General features: G+C 37.4%; 1 protein-coding gene across 1 annotated transcript in view; it reads right to left on the reverse strand.

Annotated features, from left to right (window-relative positions):
• Nucleotides 1–27,100, reverse strand: part of MALRD1 (MAM and LDL receptor class A domain containing 1) — a 958,969-nt gene that overhangs the window by 633,284 nt on the left and 298,585 nt on the right. Inside the window, exons 19-20 of the mRNA XM_049881884.1 lie at nucleotides 26,404–26,491; nucleotides 763–939 (exon numbers count right to left, since the gene is read on the reverse strand). Coding sequence (XP_049737841.1) covers nucleotides 763–939; nucleotides 26,404–26,491 — 265 coding nt within the window. The remainder of the gene's footprint in view (nucleotides 1–762; nucleotides 940–26,403; nucleotides 26,492–27,100) is intronic.

A 27,100-nucleotide genomic window follows, 5' to 3' on the forward strand; every position in this document is an offset into this window, starting at 1 on the left:
TTCATTGTATATGTGCATTTAGGCAATGGCAAAATTTGAACAAATTTTTCCAACTTGCAGGTATTACAATGCTGAGCAAAAGAGTTCAAAATTCCTATCAATGGATTCAAAATGGTCCTAGAAGTTTTAGTGATGAACTGTTTAGAAAAAGGAGAATAGAGTATTTATTCACATATATTAATAGCTCAATTGATTTGTTTAGCATATTTTTATAATTGATCTAAATATTTATTTATACTTTATAATTAAGCAACATCTGATTGGGTCAAAGAACTGTCTTTACCTTGCATACGTTAGATCAATTATACCCATTGCCATTGAATCGATTTTGACTCATAGCGACCCTGTAAGAGAGAGTAGAACAGCCCCGCAGGGATTCCAAGGAGCAGCTCGTGGATCTAAACTGCCAACCTTTTGGTTAGCAGCCGATCTCTTAACCACTGCACTTATCTTCCAGCAGCACAGTCTGCAGACTATTCTGAGTCACACTCCAGACTCATTTTCCCAACCTATCAACTTTCTGTAATGCATAGAATTGTTTTTAATCCAAAACATTAATCCAAAACCATTTACCTCTTTTTGGGCATGACAGTAGAATACATGCTGATTCTTTAATCTTCTATACAAATAGCTCTTATGTTAAGAAATTGCTCTAAGCCGAGGTGAACATTTCTAACTAGGCCATGCTACTTAGATATTATACTAGTATATTCTTATCTATTTTACTACTGCATTTAATACGTAATTTAGAAATTCACCTACCACAGGATGATTCATCTGATTTGTCAGGGCAGTCATGTCTAAAATCACATTTCTGAATTTTTTCAACACAGTGACCATTGGACCTGCAGGCAAATTCATGGTCTGTGCAGTTGTGTGGAGATAATGTCACTGGGATGGAAGTTTCTGGTGGAGTTGGAAGGTCCACTGGCAAATTACCTTAAAAGGAAATAATACACAGGCATCTTTTAATAGATTTTCCATTTCTTTAGAGATTTTACACAATGGAACTTTTCTAAACACGCTTACTATTCAACCTTATAAAGAGTGCTTGATAGTATTTGTTAATATGTTTAACACCTTTATGTAAGCATATAAATTAGGGTTCTTGATCTTAAGAAATAGCAAATACCTCTGGATATCTAATTAAAAAATAGGGGGAGGTACAGATAAAAATTGCCAAAAAGCTATCCAGAGCTCACTGAATAAATGAAAGGCCAAAGAGCAGAGTTGGAAGATCAGCAGGAAGCAAAATAGCTCCAGATGCTGGCATTAGGGGCCAGAGTCAAGATTTGATTAAACCTTTTAGTCCACTGGGTAAATAAACTTTGCGTTTCCACTGCTACAGCAAATTCAAATTTGAAACATCTCCTAATTTTTGTTTTACCTATTCAAGATTTAAGGTTGCAGGAGGTATCCGAACCAGAGGCAATCATCTAGAAGTACTTGAACAATGAAGACTATAATTTTTGAAATTATAGAAGCTGGGAAAAATTTATACAAATTCAAGAATTTATACATTAAGTGAATTGATATATATTTATTAATAACATCCATGTTTCATGAACATGATAGGTGGCTTGGATCTAAAGCCAAATACACCATCTCTGCCATAAATAGTTTATAGGCTAGTGGACACGGCAGTCAGATAAATACTTTCATTACAGTCCTGTATGATAGGTCTCTGATAAAGATTATAATCTATGGGAACAAGAATGATATCAATCCATTTACCCCTGTCTCCACAGCATACTTTGCAAACATGGTACATGGTAGGCACATGATTATTGACAAGTGAATGAATGGAAGAATAGATGGAAGGAAAGAAGGAATGATAACAGAGTGAATGAATGAATAGATGAATTAGATGAATGAACGAAAGCTTGCGCAGTGTATTAAAGAACACAAAAAAAGGTTATATCAGATGGGAGTCAGGGAAGGCTTCCTGGCAAGGTGATATTTAAACTAAGTTTTAAGTTTTAAAGGATGATTAGTTGCTGGCTAGTTGGAGAAATGAGAAAAGCTTGTGTGAAGGCAGAGGAATACATTTTGGTAATACCATGAGCATTTGGCATGAAGAAGGCCAATTTTTTCACCACTGTACCACCAGGGCTCCCTGTATAATATAGTAAGAATGCATTTGTTGGAGTCACTGGATATGGAACTGGAAGGGAGATGATTACCAGATCATAAAGGGCCAGATGAGAACAACAAAGGAGTTTCAGATAAAAACTAACAGCTGTGGAGAAATGCCAAGACATGATAAAATCTCCACCTCAAGAAACATCCCGGTAGTGGTGCGGAAGCTGTATCGGAGGTGGCTCTGACGTGGAGAAGAGACCAGTTAGGCTCTTTTTCTTCTTCTTTTTTTTTTAATATTCTTGGCCACTTACAACCCAGAGCAGAGATGGTTTGGAGGGCAGGGCAAAGACATGAGCAATATTCAATATCTAGTATCTAGATGTCTGTGGATTTGGGCACTATGGGGAATGTGAGAGGAGTCTAATAAATAGCCCAACTTCTGAAGCAATTAAGAACTAAAACTGAAATGTATGGCAGATATTAAATCAAAATATAAACTTTTAACAGTTAAAGCTGATGGACAAAACAACCCATATCTATAGGCAAAAATCCCTGGTGGCACAGTGGTTAAGTGCTCCACTGCTAACCAAAAGGTCAGTGATTAGAACCTACTGCGAGAAAGATGTGGCATTCTGCTTCCATACAGATTTGCGGCCTTGGAAACCCTATGGGGCAGTTCTACTCTGTCCTATAGAGTCGCTGTTAAGTCCGAACGATGGCAATAGATTTGGTTTGGGTGTCTGTAGGCAAGAGGTCTCCAAATTCAGAAGTAAACAAACCCTCTAAGTTATGTTTGCTGGAAAATGCCAGGCCTCCCTGTGTGGAAGCAGAAGGATCCCACTGTGAATTACAGTGCATCTACAGCTAAAAAGCTAGCTAGCTCCAAAAAGAAATGCATGATCAGGTTATCCTTCCAACCTCTTCAACACATCTTTGCTCTTCTTTTCCTGGGGAGGAATAAATAAGAGGTTGAAGAGAGGCCAGAAATATTAGGCTACTGCAGCTCAATCTATATGGAAAGAAAGACAAGGACCAAGGAAAAAGTATTCTGTCACAAGAGAGATAAGACTGACTTCAGAGTTCTGAATTGGACTGATAAATGGGTGATTGTGCCATTCTCTAAGATAGGATATATAAGAGGAGGAGCTGGTTTGGAGAAAAAAAGAAATATTTTCTACCACAAAGCAGGAAATTAATTATAACAGTCCAAAAAAGATAAGCCCCAGCCGGTCAGAGAGTCCACCTTCTCGCGTTGGATAGAGCCACGTCTAAGTTACTCAACTTCTGGGTGGCAAATATCCTTTTCCAGTCTCTGACATGTCTATTTATTTTGTACAGTGCCTTTCAAAATAAAAGATTTTTTTTTTTATTGTACTTTAGGTAAAGGTCTACATAACAAACTAGTTTCTCATTAAACAGTTAGTACACATTGTTTTATGACACGTCAACACTCTCCCTTCTCAACCTTGGGTAATCTATTACCAGCTTTCCTGTTCCCTCCTGCCTTCTAGTCCTTGCCCCTGGGCTGGTGCGCCTCTTTAGTCTCGTTTTGTTTTACAGACCTGTCCAATCTTTGGCTGAAGGGTGAACCTCAGGAGTGACTTCATTACTGAGCTGAAAGGGTGTCCTGAGACCATACTCTCAGGTTTCTCCACTCTCTGTCAGGCCAGCGTGACTGGTCTTTCTTTTTGAGTTAGAATTTTGTTCTACATTTTTCTCAAGCTCTGTCCCAGACCCTCTATTGTGACCCCTGTCAGAGCAGTCAGTGGTGGTAGCCAGGTACCATCTAGTTGTACTGGACTCGATCTGGTGGAGGCTGTGGTAGATGTGGTCTATTAGTCCTTTAGACTAATCTTTTTTTTTTTTCCTTATATCTTTACTTTTCTTCATTATTCCTTGCTCCCTAAGGGGTGAGACCAGAGGAGTAACCTAGATGGCCTCTCACAGGCTTTTAAGGCCCCAGACTCGACTCAGCAAAATAGAATGTAGAACATTTTCTTTATAAACTATGTTATGCCAATTGAGCTAGACATTCCCTGAGACCATGGTCCCCACAGCCCTCAGCCCAGCAATTTGGTCCCTCAGAGAGTTTGCATGTGTCTATGGAGTTTCCATGACCTTGCCTTGTACAACTTGTGCTGGCTTCCCCAATATTGTGTACTGCCTTACCATTCACCAAAGTTCCACTTATCCATTGTCTATTAAGTATTTTTCCACCCCCATCCCTCCCCTCCCTCGGAATCATCAGACATTGTTTCTTTTTGTGTGTAAACCTTTACATGAGTTTTTACTAGTAGTGGTTTCATACAATATTTGTCCTTTTGTAATTGACTTATTTCACTCAGCATAATGTCCTCCAGTTCATCCATGTAATGAGATGCTTCACAGGCTCATTGCTGTTCTTTATCATTGCATAATACTCCGTTGTGTGTATGTACCACATTTTGATTATCCATTTATCTGTTGATGGGCATCTAGGTTGTTCCTCAAAATAAAAGATTTTCATGTCTTCTAATTTATCGCTTCCTTTATGGTTTGTGCTTTAAGGTTTTACTGGAAATGAAAAATCTTCATCTATTCCAACATCATAGGTATCCTCTATCATTTTTATAAAATTTTGATAGTTTTACTTTCTCACATTTAGGTCTTTCGTCCATCTAGACGTTACTATTATGTATTGCTTGTTATAAGACTCCAATTTAATTTTTTATATGAATGACCAATTTTTGATCTCAATCTATTGAGCAACACAAATCTTCCCAGTTATTCTTTTACATTTTAATTACAAAAGGTATTATGCATATATAAGAATGAATATAAAATATATATCTGGTTAAAAGAATAATAGTAAAAAAAAAAATAGCCATACACCTATCACCTAGCTTATGAAATAAACAACCATGGAGAGTTTTGAAACTCCAAATTTTGCCTCGCTGATTCCATACCCTCATTGCCCAGTTTAGTGCTGAATTCTGTATTTTCTTCATTTCATTCGTTTTTATCATTCTTTTCATTTGCATGTATATCTAACACCATAGTATATATAGTACCTATTTCATTAGGTTACTATATGGTTAAATGAGTTAACATTGTAAAATTCTTAGAATAGTGACTATGTAAGTACAATATAAGTGCTTCATAAAAAGTAGTTATTTAGTCTTTGACCTTCAGATAAATTGAACCATTCTCTATATAATCTGCACTTTGCTTTTTCTCTGAACATTGTGTTAATTTGGAAACCCTGGTGGCGTAGTGGTTAAGTGCTACGGCTGCTAACCAAAGGGTCGGCAGTTCTAATCCGCCAGGTGCTCCTTGGAAACTCTATGGGGCAGTTCTACTCTGTCCTATAGAGTCGCTATGAGTCGGAATCAACTCGACGGCACTGGGTATGACAACAAAGATGGCTTGTTAATCTGCACTGGGAGCAGAGCGCTTCCTTTGGACCGGGGTCCCTACACCTGAGAAACTCCTCAACCAGGGGAAGATTGATGACAAGGACCTTCCTCCGGAGACAACAGAGAAGGAAAGCCTTCCAAGCCGATGCCCTGAATTTGGACTTGTACCCAATAGACTGTGAGAGAATACATTTCTCTTTGTTAAAGCGTTTGCTTGTGGTATTTCTGTTACAGCAGCTCTAGATAACAACGACACATGGTATAACATGTTATTTATCCATTCTACCATTAATGTTGTTTTCATTTGATTCTATTTGGGTTTTGTTTATTTGTTTGTTTTGTACATGTCTCTTACTGTTTCTCTTTCTCTGTTTCATTTTGCTTATAAGCCCTTATCGAGCTCATTTTGTTTCTTTTTAAGGTGCACATCTGCATAATTTAGTTGACCAGGATCTGGTGTAGTAACATCATTTTTTCTTTGTGAATGCTATTATCTGAACTTATTTATTTTTTTTCCACACTCATTTCTGAAAGATAGTTTTACTTTACTGAACTTAGAACTTTAGGATAACAATTATTATTCCTCAAAACTTTGAAGATAAGATTCTACTGTTTTCTGGCTCCTATTATTGCTGTCAGGAAGTCAGCTACCAGTCTAATAGTGGTTCTTTTTTCATTTCTGATAGTTTTTAATATATCTTCTTTTGTCTTTGTTGTCTTTCTAAGTCATTTCAATGACTAAAGATGTGGCTTTCCTCTTATTATGATATTTTGTATGGAGTTCACTAGGGTTCTTAAATCTGTATCTTATGTTAATTCACAGCCAGTATACCTTTAAAAACTGTCTCTAACTCATTCTTTTTTATTCCCTTTCTGGAACTCCATCAGCTTTCATAATGTATCCTCCAAGTAAATCTACCTCTCCCCCCAAAAAATGCACTGGGTATATCTAAATGCTACTCTCTTTGAAATTTCCTTATAGTGATTACCAGTTTATTAGTTGCATTAGTGATGTTGTCTTTTGCTATTTAATTTATCCCATTTTTAATTTTGTTCCTAATTTCTAGAAGGCCAATTTGACTTCATTTTCAATTTTGTCTATTTTTTTAAACAATTCCATGCTATTTTCTTAGAACATGGGATCCTTCTTTAATAATTTTAATAACTTTTGTATGAGTTTTATGTTGTTGAATAACAAATTGCCCCAATCTTAGCATTTTAAAATAATAAACACTTATACCTCATACAGTTTCTGGAGTCTGGAATTCAGAAGAGGCTTAACTTGGTGGTCCTGGCTCAGAGTCAATATGTCATTCTAAGGCTTGACTTAGGTTGGAGAATCTGCATCCAAAGTGTCTCACTCACATGCCTGGCAAGTTAGTGCTGGCTGTTGGCTGAAGGCCTCAGTTCCTGGACTTTCTACATATAGCTGCTTGAATGTCTTTTTGTCATGAGACAGTGATCCAAGAGAAGATAGAAAAATCTAGCTTTAGAAATCACACTTTCATTGCCCCAGTATCCTGATGGTTACAACGTGGGCAGGGACTGGCACACAGAGTGCAAATACCAGGTGGTGAGGATCTTCGGGGAATATTTTGAAGGATGGCTGCCATAGTTTTTGGCATTCATTTTACTTTTGTTATTCAGAATTTTATTCTAAGTTTTGAGGTTTTAATTCTAATATTTGTGGTGTCTGCTGATTCACATATATGGTGGATGCTTTTCTATGTGTTTTTAATAATTATTTTTATCATGAGGTGGGCTTGATTTTTCTGTGAGAATCCTTTGTCATCTTGTTTGTAGAAATGTTCTTCTAAATTAATTTTAAATTGTTTCTGTTGGGAACCCCTATGCTTGTGTCCATTATACCACTTCTCGACCTTCTCTTACCTTTTCTCCTTCTCTCATTTATTCCATATTTTTTTACTCTCTAACTCTAATAGTTATACGTTCTGTTCTATTTTTCTATAACATCTTTGTTTCTATCACCCAGGGATTTCTCTTCTTTAAGATAAGCCTGACATTTAAATGAATGCATGCTACACTTGACATTTCTAGGTGTATGTAGTGTTACAGTTTTCAAGTCATCTGGTGGTTAAGAGCTATGGCTGCTAACCAAAAGGTCAGCAGTTCAAATCCACCAGCTGCTCCTTGGAAATCCTATGCAGCAGTTGTACTCTATCCTATAGGGTTGTTATGGATCGGAATAAACTTAATGGCAATAGGTTTGGTTTTGGTTTTGGCCTCCGATATTATTAAAGCCAGCACTCTTAACTGCATCTTTAGGCCTGATTTCAGCTTAAATTAGGAAACAGTCTTCTTTATGAGCAAATCATTGGTATGAGTTGGATGTCTTAGATAAAGGACGTTGATGAGTCCATACTCATAAATTAGAGACAACTTATTTTCTATCTCAGAAAGGACTCAGGATAAAAATCACCTATTACATGAGGACCATTACTTTAAAAAAGAGATTGTAAGATTCTGTAATTCTTTGTCCTTTCACATTACTCTTTATTATTCTACAGAAATGAATAAAACTAAAATAAGCCCTATGTGTTTGCATTTGAGAGTACCAAAAGAGCAAATTAAGAAAACTGTTTCTTACTCCTGAGCCAAACTTCAGAAGGGTGCTGTTACTGGGAAGAAGGAATTGCTGCAGTGCCTCTGCCATGCAAAAGTAAAAAAGGGCCCAAAATGTGGTTTGGCCGAGACATTGTTTGGAGACTGAGGGGTGCCAAGTATTGCAAAATTCTTGACACTCTTCTGCCCTTATAGGTTGTTTCAGATTTTCTTTTAAGAAACATGAAGTAAACTTACTTTCCTTTGCAATGACTTACAGCAATATTATTTCCTAAAGTATTATGCTTTTAACTCAAATGATAATAGAAATAAATATATGTAGTATATGGGTAAACTTTAGTTTTTAATATGATTTTCTAAAGAATTTTTAACAGTAAAATATGTCTAGAACAGTAAGCCCATAACTGTTTGCCTATAATTACTTTGAATAAGACTAAAGTTGGTGGCAATGACAATCTTAATTTTCTTTAAACAAAAATTGCAAAGGGGAAATGCAAAAAACTGAAGTTTGCACTCACTAAGAAGCAAAAATGAGTTAAGCTTGATCTGATCTCTTCACACATCCCTAAACCACAGGGAGATCAGACCCAGCAGCACACCTGTCATCTGCAAGATTCCCTAAGTAGAAGGCTCAGGCTCCAGATGAACACAGTGCTCTAATGCCTTGCTCAGTAAATTTCTTATTAAAATGATAAACTGTGTGTTGCACTAATATAATCCTTCAGAGAGAACAGATTATCTAATTTTTTTTTTTTTACTGACCTTTCTTCCTACAGCCATTCCCGTACTTAAAATTAATCAGTTTAACATCCTAGTCCTTGATAAATTATCACCAACTTTACACATATAGTATAACTGCATGGATTACTTGACTAATATGCATATTTGGTCTTTATCTACCTCTAGGTAACAATGCATATCTGTTTGTTTGATGATTTCTGACATTGAGAAATATATTTAATTTAGAAATTTAAATGTTTACTTGAGATTTAAACACAATCATTCATCAGTAAATTGAAATATTTTAAATATCTATAGCTCCAGGAGGAAAGCATGTATTTTTCTTATTGTATTTAATACAACAACTAAGCATTATACCCTCAAGCTAAAACAACTACATTTAGCATGATTGTATTAAAGTGCTTGTGTTAGAACTACTGTCCAGGAAGAGTAGGTTTTACTAAAACATAGCTATTCTTTGGGTATGATTTATAACAACTGTGACCCAGATGTTTGCCAGTATATTATGGGGTGTGGGCTTCTGTCTTCAACAGCAAGTCAACTATTTTGAACTAGTTTTGCTCTAATATAATAGTTCAGTGGAATTTTTCAGGTATCATAAGACATTTTCCATCTTTCCAGGCATTCTACTATATTTGAGAGTTATAATAAATAGACCACAGCTGGACAATTTTCAAGCTAAAATGTATTTCATAGCCTTCTCTATTTTTGGTATTTATCATTTTCCTCAACAAAAAATTATAAACATTAATTTTTTAATTAAAAATAAGCTAAGTTAGCAATTTCTCTAATTTTATTTCCAGTTTCTTTTTATCATCAGGAACAAAATAAAAATGCTATACTGGATTAACCATAGGGTTTTTTTCCAACATATTTTATTTTGTCTACATATAACCAAAAAAAAAAACTATATATTATGCCTATTCCTCACTTACTAATTTGATTAGGCTCCAAAGATAAGGTTATTGTGCAAAAATTGGAATTATGTAAAAATGGAGGATGACCACATCAGATCACAAAATGGAGAATGACTACATCATATAACTGCCAAATTACATCATTACATAACCACCAAACCACTGATAATCACGGTCCAGATAAGTTGATACAAACCTTAACTATCACAGCCAGTGTTACCCTTGCCTCACTCCTCAGTGTTCAATACTGCCAGATGTACATCGTTAATGCACAAAATAGATGGTAGATTTTTTACTATTGTAAATGTGAAATGTTGGATAGCAAGATAGTCAATAAGTGAGGAGTAGGTCTAAATCATTTTATAAGAGTCCACCAAAGAAACAATTTCAGAACCCAGACATTGAGTCTCTAATTTCTGATTTTTGTTTTGATCGTATATATTAAGCCATACATATTTCCAACAATTTGGCACATCCTTCAGACTCTGTACTTCCTTTAGAAAAAATGTAGCAGAAAAAAGAATCTCAAAACAGAGTACATTTATCTGTTTTATTATTCTGAGACAAGCATACACCATGCTGCTTAGTATTACAAGGTGAAAAGCTACAAGTGATATATTAAAAGTCAACACAACAGTACTCACATTCTTCCCCTTTTCATTTACCCTAAAACAAACATTAATCTTTGCAGAAAGAAGAGAAACCTGAACAAGCAAGCATTTATAAATAAAGCAGTGATCCATTAAGGCTAATGAAGTTGCTGTTAGCTGGCTTAGAGTCAGCTCTGACTCACACTGACCTTATTATGTATAACAGAACAAAATGTTGCCTGGTCCTGCACCATCTTCATGACTGTTGATGTATTTTAATCCATTGTTGAGGCTATTGTGTCAGTCCATCTCACTGGCAATTTCCCTCATTTTCTGCTGACCCTCTATTTTAGCAAACATGATGTCCTTTTCTAGTGATTGGTTTTTCCTGATGATGTGTCTCACCATTCTCACATCTAAGGAGCATTCTGGTTGTATTTCTTCTAAGACTGATCTGTTTGTTCTTCTGGCAGTCCACAGTATAGTCAATATTCTTCTCCAACACCACAGTTTGATTGCATCAATTCTTCTGTCTTCCTTTCTTGTTGGAATGCCAAAATATCCAAACAACTCACTCAGTATAACAACAATGACAAAAGACATTTAGTCAGGGAAAAAAATCATCAAAATTGTAATTAACCATCCTCTAAAAAAATACTGAACCAAACCTGTTGCTGTCAAGTTCAATTCTATAAGTACTATAATTTCCAAATTTTAAGGCGCCATCCGTTGCAAGATGTTCCACTACTTTAGTAACAATTGTCATGAGAAAAAGTAAACCACTGATAACTACATTAATTCCATCAATTCTAATAATTAATTATTCTAATAACTAATAATTTTAACATGCATGCTGAGCTCTGCAATTAAAAAATTGAATAGGAAGTGAATAGTATTTTTCTTCAATTTTCAAACAGTATGTTGTGATATCATATAGTCACAGCTTCATTTTTCCAAATAACCCAGCTATCTCACCAATAAGCTATGTCCTAAGAAATAAAATTCCTTTTTAGTTTTTTTTTTTTTTAATTGTGATTTAGGTGAAAAGTTTACCAAGTGAATTAGTTTCTCGTTAAACAGTTAATACACAAATTGTTTGCTGACATTGGTTGCCAACCCAGTGATGTGTCAACACTCTCCTTTTCTCCACCCCAGGTTCCTTGTTTCCATTCATCCAGTTTTCCTGCCCCTTCCTGCCTTCTTGTCTTTGCTTTTGGGCTGGTGTGCCCATTAGTCTCCCATACATGACTAAACTACAAAACACATCTCTCACATATGTTATTTTTGGACCTATAGACCTCTCTAATCTTTGGTTGTAGAGTGAACCTCAGGAGTGACTTCTGTATTCAGTTAAAAGGGTATCTGGGAGCCATACTCTTCAGGTTTCTCCAGTCTCTGTCAGACAAGCAAGATTGATTTTTTTTTTTTTTGAAATTTGAATTTTGTTCTATATTTTTTCTGCACTCTGTCCAGGACCCTCTATTATGAACCCTGCCAGCGGACTCGGTGATGGTAACCAGGCACCGTCTACTTGTTCTGGGCTCAGTCTGGTAGAGGTTGTGGTGGTTGTGGTCCTTCAGTCCTTTCTTTTTAGTTTTTGATCTCACCTATAAGCTGTGTTCTAGTAAATAAAATTCCTTTTTGTTCTTGATTTTGGTATGTGTTCTGCTGAAGGAAATGCACTTCTTGATTTGCTGGTGAAGGATATAAGGAATAATGCAAAGCGAATACTTCCTTTGGGGTACTTCTTTTAAATCTAAATTTCTGCAGGCAATTCTTACTGAGCAATCAAGTCTAAAAGTCTGAAGCTATATAGTTTCAGCTCAAAAAGCCTTGAAGGAGAAAGCTATTTAACTTTGTGATCATTGCACACCATTATCCACTCTGGGAATGGACAAAATTATCATACACTGATGCAGAGAAATACAGGGTATTATTGTACGGTTAAGTTTTCCTACTTCCCCTGGCACTGTACTTAAGTTTGCCTAAATAGTCTCTCCTCTAGCATCCTCCTAGATTAGATTTAAGACAAAAATTTATATCATCAAAGTACTGAAGCAAAGGAGGTATAACAGATAGTTGAGAGTGGATGTTGAAAATTAAGTTAGAAACAACTAGAAGTTAGAAAATGAGATAGAATAGCTCCAGAATAGCAAATGATGATGTTCTAGGACAAAATTAAAATAAATAAGTTTATGGCAAAAACCCGTTGGGAAAAATTAACAAATATTTGCAGTTAAAAAGCTTCTAAAGCTTATAATTCACATCAAAGCAATCTTAAGCCAAGGAGGTGGGCCCAAGATAGCAGAGTACTCAGATACTTCCTATGGTCCCTATTACAGCAAAGACCCAAAAAAAACGAGTGAATTGATGCTATATGACAATCTGGGAGCCCTGAACACCAAAGAAAAAGTTGAGGAGTTGGACTGAGTGGCAGGGGGACAGAGAGAGAGTTCAGAATCAGTGAGAATTTGCCAGACCTGACCTGGCCGGCACCCTGCAGGCTGCATTGGTGGCATGTGCAGGCTGAGGAAAGCAGTAGTGCTCTGGACACTTTTTCCACATGGAGAGAACCCAAGAGGCAGAGAGTCTACTCAAGCCTCTGGAACCATGGAGAAATGGTGCTGAATAGGCAAAAGATAAGTATAAGCGTCTAAAGTACCATGCAGAATAACAAAAACCCTTCAGTTGTCTGGGAAGTAACTCTCTCCCATTTATGTGCCCCCTTTCTGCTCTGCCTTGGGTACTGGTTCAGCTTCAGTGACTGCCATGCCCCCTGGGCCAGAAATAGGACCCGTCATGTCCCCTAGCCATTCTCCTGGCTTTGGAGAGGAAACGAACTAACAACGAAGAAAAAATAATCTGCCAGCTTCCCTAAGCCAGGAACTCAAGGCAGGCACAGCCCCATTGCCTAGGCACAGGCATAAGCAGTCCATGGACTTTGAATACCTTTTACCCCTGCGTGGACTTGTGTGGGCCCATTTCAACAGCATAGGCCCTTATAAGCACATTACAACAGGGTTTATACCTGAAGCCTATTTTCAACTGTAACAGCTAAGGGGGGGGGGTGGCAGATTTGTGACATTTGACACTGTCCTGCCAATTAAGTAGGGTCCTCACCTACCCACATCAGCAGCCTGAGGACTGGTGGCTCCACCCACTCCACCTAACCTCACATGACAGGTGATCTGACCATAAGTGGTGCCTCCCAGTCCTTATAGCCAAGCATTGGGTGCCCATATTCTGGCTGCAAAACCCACCCACCTATGCACTCCAGGAAACGGGGACACTCCTTCCACCTAGGCACTCAGGGGCAGCCGTCAGCCCCCTGCTGTGCTCAGGACATGGCCCCCTACAGCAACCAGATATCTGTGCCTATACCAATCACTCTTGCCTGTCTAGAACTGTAGGCTAGAGCCTGCACCACACTCTCCATGACCGATGACCTGAGCTGAATCCACACAAGAAAAACAAATGGACTCCTGGGGTCACACAACCACCTAGTGATAGGGCATGAAAGCTTCAAAGACACCAATAATCAAAGTAGCTCACAAAAACAGCCTATTTGGGCAAATCAAAATAAAACAAAACAAGAAGCTAGGGCGCAATAAGCAAACATTAAAAAAATAATAACTTATTGATGGCTGCAGATAACAGTCAACATCAAATCACATAAAAAGGCAAACCATGATGGCTTCAGCAAGCCACCAAAACAAAGAACCAAGAAACATCCCAGAGGAAGATAAATTCTTGCAGTTACTTTAGGTAGAATTCAAAAGATTACTATACAGAGCTCTTCAAGAGATCAGGAAGGAGATGAGGCAAAACACAGACCAAGCCAAGAAACACACAGGCAAAGCAACAGAAGAACTTAAGAGGGCTATACAAGAAGAGCATAATGACAAATTTAACAGGCAGCAAGAATTCACAGAGAAAAAGCAAACAGAAATCCAAAAGATTAACAATAAAATTTCAAAATCAGACAACTCAATAGAAAATCATAGGAACAGAATTGAGGTAATAGAAGTCAAAATTAGTTAGATTGAAGATAAAGCACGTGACACCAATTTATTTTAGGAAAAATCACATAAAAATTTAGAAAAATGAAGAAACCTTAAGAATTATGTGGGACTCTATCAAGAGGAATAACCTACAAGTGATTGGAGTACCAGGATGGAGGGGCAATAAAAGAAAATACAGAGAGAACTGCTGAAGATTTGTGGTCAGAAAACTTCCCTGATATCATGAAAGATGAGATGATACTTATCCAAGAAGCTCATCGAACCCCATGCAGGATAGATCCCAAAAGAAAGTCACCAAGACATATTATAATCAAGCTTGCCAAAAGCAAAGATAAAGAGAATTTTAAGAACAGCTAGGGATAAATGGGAAACTCTGGTGCCATAGTGCTTAAGTGCTACAGCTGCTAACTTAAAGGTCGGCAGTTCAAATCTGCCAGACGCTCCTTGGAAACTCTATAGGGCAGTTCTAATCTGTCCTATAGGGTCGCTATGAGTCAGAATTGACTCGATGGCAACAGGTTTGATTTTTTTTGGTTTTAGGGATAAATACAAAGTCATCTACAAAGGACAGTCAGTAAGACTAAGCTCTGACTACTCAGCAGAAATCATGCAGGCAAAAAGGCAATGGGGTGACATACATAAACCCTTGAAGGAAAAAAAATTGCCAGTCAAGAATTATATACTCACAAAACTCTCTTTCAAATATGATGGTGAATGTAGGGTATTTCCAGATAAACAGAAGTTTAGGGAATTTGTAAAAACCAAACCAAAATTACAAGCAACACTAAAGGGAGTCCTCTAGTTAGAAAATGAATAAGATTGAATAACAACCCTAGACTAGAACACAGGACAGAACTATCAGATATCAACCCAGACAGGGAAGTCACAAAAATAAATCAAAGTTAAAATACTGAAAATAGGGAAACAGGGATATCAATAATATCAATGACAACATTAAAACAAACAAAAGAAAAGGGAATAAATAATGTACTCATAGAACTTTCATATGGAGAGGAAGTCAAGGCAATATCAAGAAGTAAAAGATTGGTATAAACTTCGAAAAACATTAAGGTAACCACAAAGGAAACTAACGATCCTACACATCAAAATAAAAAACAAGAAAAACGTAAAGATTCAGCAAATACAAAATCAACTACAATGAAAATGATGAAAAGAAAATACATGAGAAAAACAACTCAGCACAGAAAAGGGGAAAAAAGAAACAGTCAACAACACAATAAAAAAATACAGCAATATGACAGCACTAAAATCGTACCTATCCATAATTACGCAGAATGTAAATGCACTAAATGCACCAATAAAGAGATAGAGGCAGAATGGATAAAAAATGCAATCTATATGTTGCCTACAAGATATATACCTTAGACTTAAAGACACAAACAAAGTAAAACTCAATGGGACGGAAAACATATATACCAAGCAAACAGCAAGCAAAAAAGAGCAGGAGTGGCAATATTAATCTCTGACAAAATAGACTTTAAAGTAAAATCTACCACGAAGTATATGGAAGGACACTATATAATGAAAAAAGGGTCAATACACCAGAGGAACATAACCTTACTAAGTATTTACACACCCAATGGCATGGCTCCAAAATACGTAAAACAAACTCTAATAGACCTGAAAAGAGAAATAGACAGCTCTACAATAATAGCAGGAGACTTCAACATGCCACCTTCAGTAAAGGACAGAACATCCAGAAAGAAGCTCAATGAAGACACAGTTCTAAATGCCACAGTCAACAAACTCGACCTAATAGACATATACAGAACACTCCACTCAACAGCAGTCAAGCATACTTTCTTTTCCAGCACACATGGAACATTCCCCAGAATAGACCACAAGGCAAGCCTTAACAAAATCCAAAGCATCAAAATATTACAAAGCATCTTTTCTGACCACAAAGCCATAAAAGTAGAAATCAATCACAGAAAAAGCCAGGAAAAAAAAAACCAAATACATGGAAACTGAATAACACCTTGCTCAAAAACTACTGAGTTTTAGAAGAAATTAAGAACAGAATAAAGAAATTGACAGAACAAATGAGAATGAAAACACATCCTACCAGAACCTTTGGGACAAGGAAAAGCAGTGCTCAGAGGTCAATTTATAGCAATAAATGCACACATCCAAAAAGAAGGGCCAAAATCAAAGCATTAACTCTACAAGTCAAACAAATAAAAAGAAGCCCTAGGACACCAGAAGAAAGCAAATAATAAAAATTAGAACAGAATTAAATGAAATAAAGAATAGAGAAAGAATTGAAAGAGTTAATAAGACTAAAAGCTAGTTCTTTGAAAAGATCAACACATTCAATACAGCATTGATGATACTGACAAAAGAAAAACAGGAGACGAAGCAAATAACCCAAATAAGAAATAAGATGGTGATTTTTTTATCACAGCAGACACAACTGAAAAAAGAATGTTAACAGAATACTATGAAAAATTGTACTCCAACAAATCTGAAAACCTAGAGGAAAAGGACAAATTTCTAGAAACACATTAACCTACCTAAACTAACACAAACAGAGGTAGAACAACTAAATAAACCTATAATAAAAGAAGACATTGAAGAGGTAATTTAAAAACTCCCAACATCAACAACAACAAAAAAGCCCTGGCCCTGATGGCTTCACTGGAGAATTCTACCAAACTTTCAGAGAAGAGTTAACACCACTACTACTAAGGTATTCCAGAGTGTAGAAAAGGAGGGAATACTCCTGAACTCATTCTACAAAGTCAGCATAACCCTGATACCATACCAGGTAAAGACAGCACAAAAAAAGAAAACTGCAGACCAATATCCCTCATGTCACAGACACAAAAACCCTCAACCAAATTCTGGTGAATGGAATTCAACAACATATCAAAAAAAAATTTACCATGACCAAGTGGGATTCATATCAGGTATGCAGGGATGGTTCAACATTAGAAAAACAATCAGTGCAATCCATCGCATAAATAAAACAAAAGATAAGAATCACATGATCTTATCAATTGATGCAGAAAAGGCATTTGAAAAAGTCCAACACCGATTCATGATAAAAACTCTCAGCAAAATAGGAATAGAAGGGAAATTCATCAACATAATAAAGGGCTTTTATACAAAGTGAACAGTCGACATCATCCTAAATGGAGAGAGTCTGAAAGTATGCCCCTTGAGAACAGGAACTGGACAAGGATGCCCGTTATCACCACTCTTATTCGACATTGTGCTGGACATCCTAGAAAGAGCAATTAGGCAAGAAAAAGAAATAAAAGCCATTCAAATTGGTAAGGAAGAAGTGAAAATATCTGTTTGCAGATGATATGATCTTCTATACAGAAAACCCCAAAGAATCCACAAGAGAGCTACGGGAACTAATAGAAGACTTCAGCAAAGTATCAGGATACAAGATAAACATACAAACATCAGTTGGATTCCTCTACACCAACAAAGACAACTTTGAAGAGGAAATTGCCAAATCAGTACCATTTACAATAGCTCCCGAGAAGATAAAATACTTAGGAATAAATCTAGCCAGAGACTAAAAGACCAGTACCAAGAAAACTGCAAGATACTACTGCAAGAAACCAAGAGACCTGAATAAGTAGAAAAACATACCTTGCTCATGGATAGGAAGACTCAACATTGTGAAAATGTCAATTCTACCCAAAATGATCTACAAAAACAATGCAATCCTGATCCAAATTCTAATGACATTTTTTAATGAGATGGAGAAACAAATTACCAACTGCATATGGAAGGGAGGGGGGCCCTACATAAGTAAAACATTACTGAAGAAGAACAAAGTGGGAGGCCTCACGCTATGTGATTTTATGACCTGTTATACTACCACAGTAGTTAAAACAGCCTGGTTCTGGTACAACAACAGATACATAGACCAATGGAACAGAATTGAGAATCTAGATGTCAATTCATCCACCTATGAGCAGCTGATATTTGATAAAGCCACCAAAGTCCATTAAATGGGGAAAAGACAGTCTCTTTAACAAACGGTACTAGCATGGCTGGATATCCATTTGGAAAAAAAAAAAAAGAAACAAGACCCATACCTCACACCACGCACACAAAAAACAACTCAAACTGGATCAAAGACCTAGGTATAAAATCTAAAACGATAAACACCATGGAAGAAAAAAATAGAGACAATGCTAAGGCATAAACAGCACATAAAACATAACTACGCACAAACATCAGAAGAGAAACTAGATAACTGGCACCTCCTAAAAATCAAATGCTTACGCTCATCAAAAGACTTCACTAAAAGGGTCAAAAGACAACCTACAGACTGAGAAAAAAATTTTGGCTACAACATATCCTTTCAGGGTCTAATCTCTAAAATTTACAAGATACTGCAAAAGTTCAACAACAAAAAGACAAATAATCCAATTAAAAAATGAGCAAAGGATATGAACAGGCACATCACCAAAGAAGACATTCAGGCGGCTAACATGAGAAAATGCTCATGATCATTTGCCATTAGAGAAATGCAGATCAAAACTACAATGAGATAGTATCTCACCCCAACAAGGATGGCACTAAGCCAAAAAACACAAAATAATAAAGGTTGGATAGATTGTGGAGAAACTGGAACACCTATACACTGCTGATGGGAATATAAAATGATACAACCACTTTGGCAATTGAGTTGGCACTTCCTTAAAAAGCTAGAAATAGAAGTACCATATGATCCAGCAATCCCACTCCTTGGAATATATCTAGAGAAATAAGAGCAGTCACTCAGATAGATATATGCACACCGATGTTCATTGCAGCACTGTTCACAATAGCAAAAAGATGGAAACAACCTAGGTGCCCATCAATGGACAAATGGATAAACAAATTATGGTACATTCATACAATGGAACACTATGCAACCATAAAGATCAATGATGAATTTGTGAAATATCTCACAATGTGGATGAATCTGGAAGGCATTACGTTAAATGAAATAGTCGCAAAAGGACAAATATTGAATGAGACCACTGTTATAAGAATTCAAGAAAAGGTTGAGGGTGTTAGATGAAGCAAAGGACAACACACAATTCAGGGGAAGTCAGCACAACTGGACTAAACCAAAATCTAAGAAGTTTCCTGAACACAACCAAACACTTTGAAGGACACAGTAGCAGGGGAGGGGGTTTGGAGATCATGGTTTCAGGGGACATCTAGGTCCATTGGCATAACAAAGTTTACTAAAAAAATGTTCTGCATCCCCTTCACAAGAATTGGATAGCTCCTGTCCAGAGGCGGGATGAGAAGTCAGAAAGGGAAAGGAACTGGTTGAATGGACACCGGAAACCCGGTGTGGAAAGGGAGAGTATGCTGTCACATTATAGGAATTTCAGCTAAGGTCACACAATATGTGTATAAATTTTTGTATGAGAAACTAACTTAAGCTGTAAACTTTATCATAAAGCACAATAAAAAATAAAGATATATATTAAAAAGAAAAGATCTTAAACCAAGATCCTGGCAAAAATAATGAGAAAAACAAAACAAATGTAGGCAATATTTAGAGTTTTTTAATTGGGAAAGGCGAAGAGTAATGTCAGAGATGACTATAGAATTTCAAGTTTGGGTACTAGAGAATATTGATGTCCTTATAATAACAAGGAAGGCACTGGCAGAGATAGGTTGATTTCGAGAGACTAGGTGAAAAAAGAGATAATCTACTCCTTTTTAGCAATTTTCTACATGATAGGCAATGCAGAAAACTACACTTGGAGGTTTGGTTGTTTGTGTGTGTTTGTGAGTTTTTATTTGTTTAGTTTGTCTTATTGGGGAAAATGCTGTAGACAAATAATCAGTTAATACTGAAAGCAAAGTGGTGTCTGTAAGTGAACATACCTGCACCAATGCCATCTCAGCTAACATATGCCAAGAAAAAAAAATTTGATTGATATACATTGATAGAAATATTTTTAAAAGCCCTGATATTTATTTTTATTTTCATCTTGTCGCAAAGTTAAACGAAATTCTTTATAAAACCTAAATCTTCAACAGGCTTTATGGTTTCAACTCAATGTTTCTTTTGTTACGAAGCCAACACAAAAACCACACAGTTCAAGCCGTTTTTAAAGTTCCATGTTTTTCTTCCACAACTGGAACCAGAAAACAAGGATTAACGGTCTGTAACTGATACTTCACATCTCTGCCTAGGCCTCTGGCAGCTCTCCTCCCGCGCCTTGGAACCATCAGCCACAAAATGCATTTAACAGGGTGACGAGAGCAGCAACAGTATCAATGGTGACTTGTGTATGCTTTCTTTGTTCTCTTCTGTTCTCCTGTGCCTCTGGGGTCACTGAGCTCAGGACTGGGAGGCTCTGTGTGAAATGCTGTGGGCGTTGAAATCAGATCAGCTTAATTAAGTTAAAATCTCATTCCTGCCCTTAATTTTGTATTCTTAGTCAGGTCACTCATCCTCTTTGAATTTAATTTTTAACATCTGTGAAATGGAAACGATAGCCTCTTCTTGGCAGGGTTGGTGTATTTGATGAGCAGTGTAATAATGGTGGTTAACATTAAAAAAAAAAAAAAATGTGGTCCCTAAAACTAGACGCTGTGCTATGCCACTTCAAAGCTGCTTATCTCTATCTCACTTTCCTCCATAATACTGGGATAGAAAGTGTCTGTGCTATTCAGAATTCAACATGTACACACTTAACAATGCAGAAGCTTTTCTAGACCCTTATAGAGTTATAGGATTCTGAGAGATAACACACAGATAACACATACAGTGGTAGACAGTATTATTAAGCCCATTTATCAGCTCCCTCTCCTGTAAGAGTTTTATATATTCCCTACCTTTGTCAGGAGTCCTGGTGGCAAAGTGTTTAAGAATTTGGCTGCTAACCAAAAGGTCCGCAGTTCAAATCCACCAGCTGCTCCTTGGAGACCCTATGGGGCTGTTCTACTCTGTCCTACAGTTGCTCTGAGTCAGCATCGACTCAGTGGCAACGGGTTTGTTTTTTTGGTTTTTTACTTTTGTCAGGTGAGGTCACAATTGTTTAGTGGTAGAATTCTTGCCTTTCATGCAAGATACTGTTATGGATTACATTCTGTCCCCCCAAAATGTGTATCAACTTGTCTAGGCCATGACTCCCAGTATTGTGTGGCTGTCCATCATTTTGTGATCTGATGTGATTGTCTTATGTGCTATAAATCCTAATCTCTGCCTTGGTTAATAAGGCAAGATTAGGTTATATTAAAAGGGATTAGGGTGGGATGCAGTACCCTTACTCAGGTCACAGCCATGATCCAATATAAGGGGAATTTCCCTAGGGTGTGGCCTGCATCACTTCTTATCTTATAAGAGATAAAACAAGAGAGAAGCCAGCAGAGAGAGGAACCTCATGCTACCAAGAAAAAGTGCTGGGAGCAGAGAGCATCCTTTGGAACTGAGGTCCCTGAACTGAGAAGCTTATAGGCCAGGGGAAGATTGATGACAATGACATTTTGTTTGTTAAAGCCATCCACTTGTGGTATTTCTGTTATAGCAGCACCGGAAAACTAAGACAGACACCCATATTCGATTCCCGACCAATGTACCTCATGCATAGTCACCACCCATCCCTCGGTGGAGATATGTGTGTTGTTATGATGTTGAACAGGTTTTGGCGGCACTTCCAGACTAAGATGGACTAGGAGGAATTCTACTTCTGAAAATCATCCAGTGAAAACCCTATTGATAAAAACGGTCTGCTCTGTAAGCGATAATGGGGATGGCACAGGACCAGGCACTGTTTTTTTCTGTCGTGCATGGGATCTCATTGAGTTGGAGTCTGACTTGACGGTAGCTAACAACAACAACCTCTGTCAAGTTCCCTGCATGTAGAGAATACTTGCCTGTTCCATTGTTAGGCTTGACCTCATGACTTACCCTGACCAATGGGACATAAGCAGGCATGATATACACCAGGTACCACTAGAAGCTTTAAGTAAGCTTTCTTTTTTCCCACCTTCTGATTTAACAGAATGTCCCACATGCAGATTAGGTCCTTCAGCCTTCGTTCCAGAGCAACAGGACACATGCAACAGAGCTATAGAGCTTGGAGCTACATAGAATTATTCAGAGCCATGAACAAGAAATATTTATTTTTGCTGTCATTTTTCTCCACCAACCTACAAGCTTGAGAGAAAGAAATAAATGCTTGTGATTGTAAACCACCAAGATTTGACTTTCAACAAAGGCTGATTGATATATAATGCAGTATATTGTACATAAAACCCATAAAACTCATTGCTGTTGAGTCAATTCCGACTCATAGTGACTACACAGGACAGAGTAGAAATACTCATAGGGTTTCCAAGGAGCAGCTCGTAGAGTCAAACCACTGGTCTTTTGGTTAGCAGCCAAATGATTGACCACTGTGCCACCAGGGTCCCACCATATTGTACATAAAAAGAAGTACTTAATACTTTTGTAATGATAATAATAATCTACAGTATTAAAAGAGAATACAAAAACATTTAGAAATTATTTGACATGCCTCCATCAATTCACTCATCCATTCAACAATTACTTATTGAGTTCTACTCTGTGTCAGGTACTGTTTTAGCTGCCGGAGAAAAGGCAATGAGCAGGCAAAAACCCTGTTCTCATACAGCTGATATTACCTGGGAGAAAACAGAAAATAGAAATTTAACTATAAAGATGGTAGGTGCTGTGGAGAAAAATAATAAAAGACGGAGAAAATAAATGCTGTTTTTTTTTTAAAAGGAAGAGACTCCACTTTTGAGTAGAGAACAGACGAAAGTAAGGAATGAGGTCAAGCAGATATCAGGGGGGAGTATATTCCAGGAAGAGGAAAAAGCAAGTGTAAAAGCCTTGAGACAAGCGGGCTGGAATGCTCAAGGATTAGATGAGAGGTCTTTGTATTTGGGAGAGGTGAACTAGAGGATGAAGTTGGGTAGGTGTGAAGTGGACAGTCATTTATTCCTTGGATGCCATTGAAAGAAATTTGACTTTTGCTCTTAATGAGGTAGAGTTTTTTTTTAATGATACTTTACTTGAAGGTTTAAACAATTAATACATATATTGTTTTGTGACATTGGTTGCCAGCCCCATGACATATCAACACTCCCATTCTCAACCTTGGATGTCCCCTCCTTCCTTCTCGTCCTTGCCCCTGGGCTGGTGTGCCCATTTAGTCTCATTTTGTCTTAGGTGCCCATCTAATCTTTGGCTGAGGGGTGAACTTCAGGAGTGATTTCAGTACTGAGTTAAAAGGGTGTCCAGGGGCCATACTCAAACGGGCTTTCTTCCGGTTTCTTTCAGACCAGTAAGTCTTTTTTTGTTTATTTGTTTGTTTGTTTTGTGAGCTGAACTTCCGTTCTATGTTTTTCTCCAGCTCTGTCCAGGACCCTCTATTGTAATCCCTGTCAGAGCTGTCAGTGGTGGTAGCCAGGCACCACCTAGTTGTGCTGGACTCAGTCTGGTAGAGGCTGTGGTAGTTGTGGTCCCTTAGTCATTTGGACTAATCTTTTCCTCGTGTCTTTGGTTTTCTTCATTCTCCCTTGCTCCAGACAGGGTGAGACCAGTGGAGTATCTTAGGTGACCGCTCACAAGCTTTTAAGACCCCAGATGCTACTCGCCAAAGTAGGATGTAGAATATTTTCTTTATAAACTATGTTATGCCAATTGAGCTAGATGTTCCCTGAGACCATGGTCCTCAAAGTCCTCAGCCCAGTAATTCAGTCCCTCAGGGAGTTTGGATGTGTCTATGCAGCTTCCATGACCTTGCCTTGGTCAAGTCGAGCTGGCTTCCCCAGAATTGTATACTGCCTTACCCGTCACCAAAGTTAACACTTCTGTATTGTCTATTTAGTGTTTTTCTCTCCCTACCCCTCCCCTCCCTTGTAACCATCAAAGATTATTTCTTTTTGTTGTAAATCTTTTCATGAGTTTTTATAACTGGTTTCATACAATATTTGTGCTTTTGTGATTGACTTATTTCACTCAGCATAATGCCCTCCAGATTCACCCATGTTGTAAGATACTTCACAGATTCATCATTGTTCTTTATCGTTGCGTAGTATTCCACTGTGTGTATTTACCATAGTTCGTCCCATTGCTATTGTGAATAATGCTGCAACAAACATTAGTGTGCATATGTCTATTCATGTGGTGGCTCTTATTTATCTAGGATATATTCCTAGTAATGGGATTGCTGGATCATATGTTATTTCTATATCTAGCTTTTTAAGGATGTGCCATCTCATTTTCCAAAATGGTTGTACCATTGTGTATTCCCACCAGTAGTGCACAAGAGTTCCAATCTCCCCCAGCCCTTCCAACACTTGTTATCTTCTGTTTTTTTTTTTTTGATTCGTGCCAGTAATGTTGGGGTGAGATGGTATCTCATTGTCATTTTGATTTGCATTTCTTTAATGGCTAGTGATGGAGACCATTTCCTCATGTTTCTTTTAGCCACCTGAATATCTTCTTTGGTGAGGTTTCTGTTCATATCCTTTGCCCATTTTTAATTGGATTATTTGTCTTTTGTTATAGAGGTGCTGGATTTCCCTGTAGATTTTAGAGATTCAGCCTTTGTTGGACTTGTCATAGCCAAATTTTTTTTCCCACTCTGTAGATTCTCTTTTTACTCTTTTGGTGAGAAGAAGGAATGTTTTGAACAGTGAGGTGACATGATCTTATGTAAGTTGGGAAAGATACATTCTGGCTGCTGTTTTGAGAGTCAAGTATCGGGTTCAAAGGTAGAAGCAGACAAATCATTTAAGAAGCAATTGTAATAATCCAGGTCAAGACAATGGTGACTTGGACTCCAGAGAAAGTCATGAGAGTGATGAAAAGTCATGGATTCTGGATATATCTGAAGCTAATTGTTAACTAGATTTGCCAAGTGGCCTAAACCACTAGAAATAAATTGTCATTTATAGATACAGGGATGCACAGAGGAGTAGCAGGATTGATAGGTGACTGGTAATCAGGAATTTGCTTTTAGACATTGAAAGGTAAGGGTAAACTTGTTTAACTCTGATTTCCTTCTTGCTGGTCTTCCAGAGAGGTGTTTGCCTTTCTGAAGAGTTCCATGGAAGGTACTAACTATATAGACAGTCAATCCTCTTAGATGCTGAGGTAGAGGATGACAGCTGTGTTCAAAGCTGCAACTGAAAGACTTGGAATCCAGTCCCCTGATTATGCCTGTGGAGAGGCTGGTACTCTTCCAATCAATAAATGCTAAGGTAATGGAACAGGGCTGAAGGTTAAGTTTTCTGCACCTGAGGCCTCTGTTGAGTCTTAGCCTCTGATCACTCCAGGGAGGAGATTTTGCTTCCCCTTTTAACGTAATTTAATAGCCCCACAGCCTGTGTGCCAGGGTCTCCTTCCAAGAGTTTGACATCCAGTCCTACTGCTCAGTGAGCACTGTCCAGGTTGAGTTTCACCCAGTAACACTACTTAAAGTCTGGCATGTGTATGTGTTTAGGTCATTTGTCCTTATTTTTATGATGCTTATTAGACATACAAGTTTAGAGGTTAAGTTGGTGGTTAACACAAGCCTGGAGTGAAGGGGAGATGATGGAGATGGAGATATAAATCTGGGAAATATCTATTAGTTTTTAATGGCTAGAACCATGTAATATGGAGAGGAAATGGTTGGCAACAATCCTTAGGAATATTTAAAGGGTAGCGGTAGCCTGAGAGTAAAACATGCCTGAAGGTAACTGAGAGGTTAATACCAAAATTCCAACAAATATAATTGTCAGGCAACCGCTTTGCCTATTATAACCACTAAAATGTAATGGAATTAAAGCTTAACTTCAGGCATGATTTTCTAATATTTTGCAGGAGATGTGACACAGACAGAACTGATTCAGCCTGTTCACTATGTTCGCAAAGATTTTAAGACTAATTACCAGCAAAGAGTTACAACAATCATTTCCAGGGTTAGTGGATTTGAAAAACAGAAAAGAGTGCATTTTGGAATGTTTGTGAAAATGAAATATTGATATCCTTGGAAATTTTTCCCAAGTAAACAGATTTGCAAATATGTGTGTGTGTGTATGTGTAATTCTCTCTTACCAGAGTACAGGGTACAGTCCATAAATGACAAATCATCAATTGCAATGTCTCCGGTGAAGCCATCTCCCACTGAAGCCTCCACCAAAATCTAAAAAAAAAAAGGAAAGAAATTTGTTGACAATTTAAGGAAATAGATTAAGAAATATCATGCTTGAAAAGAATTTGGAAGTTATTTAAGATAATCTTCTTCTGACACAAGAAAAAAAATACTTTGCAATAGTCTCCATAAGTGATCATCTTGCCTCAACCTGAATACTTCCAGTCAAAGGAGGCTCCCTGCCCCATTGGGCCCATTAGGCCCATTAAGTCCATTTTGTTTCAAGTGGGTTCTGATTTTCTGAAATTTCAATATATCAGATTGCTATTTACTTCCCCATAACTTTCAACCATTAAAAAAAGTGTTAGACTTTTCCCTGTTTTCTTCTAATCTTTTAAGTATTTGAAGGCAAATTATTGTCCCCTTTTCCCTTCTTTGTATTTGCCTCAGCAGTTCATCTGTTTTCAAGGATAAGCCTCCTCAGCTTTCTAGAAACCTGATTTGCTACCAGAGTTACTAGCTTATACATTTGGAAGGACTTTAACATTTTTCTCACATGGACCTTATTTAGTAACACTTTATGAAATTGGCTAATCACTACTAGATCTCCTTGAGAAGCACATTAATCACAGTGAACTCAGATGACATTTGTGCTTTTAT

Source organism: Elephas maximus, chromosome 4, assembly GCF_024166365.1.
Source record: "Elephas maximus indicus isolate mEleMax1 chromosome 4, mEleMax1 primary haplotype, whole genome shotgun sequence".
NCBI lineage: Eukaryota > Metazoa > Chordata > Mammalia > Proboscidea > Elephantidae > Elephas > Elephas maximus.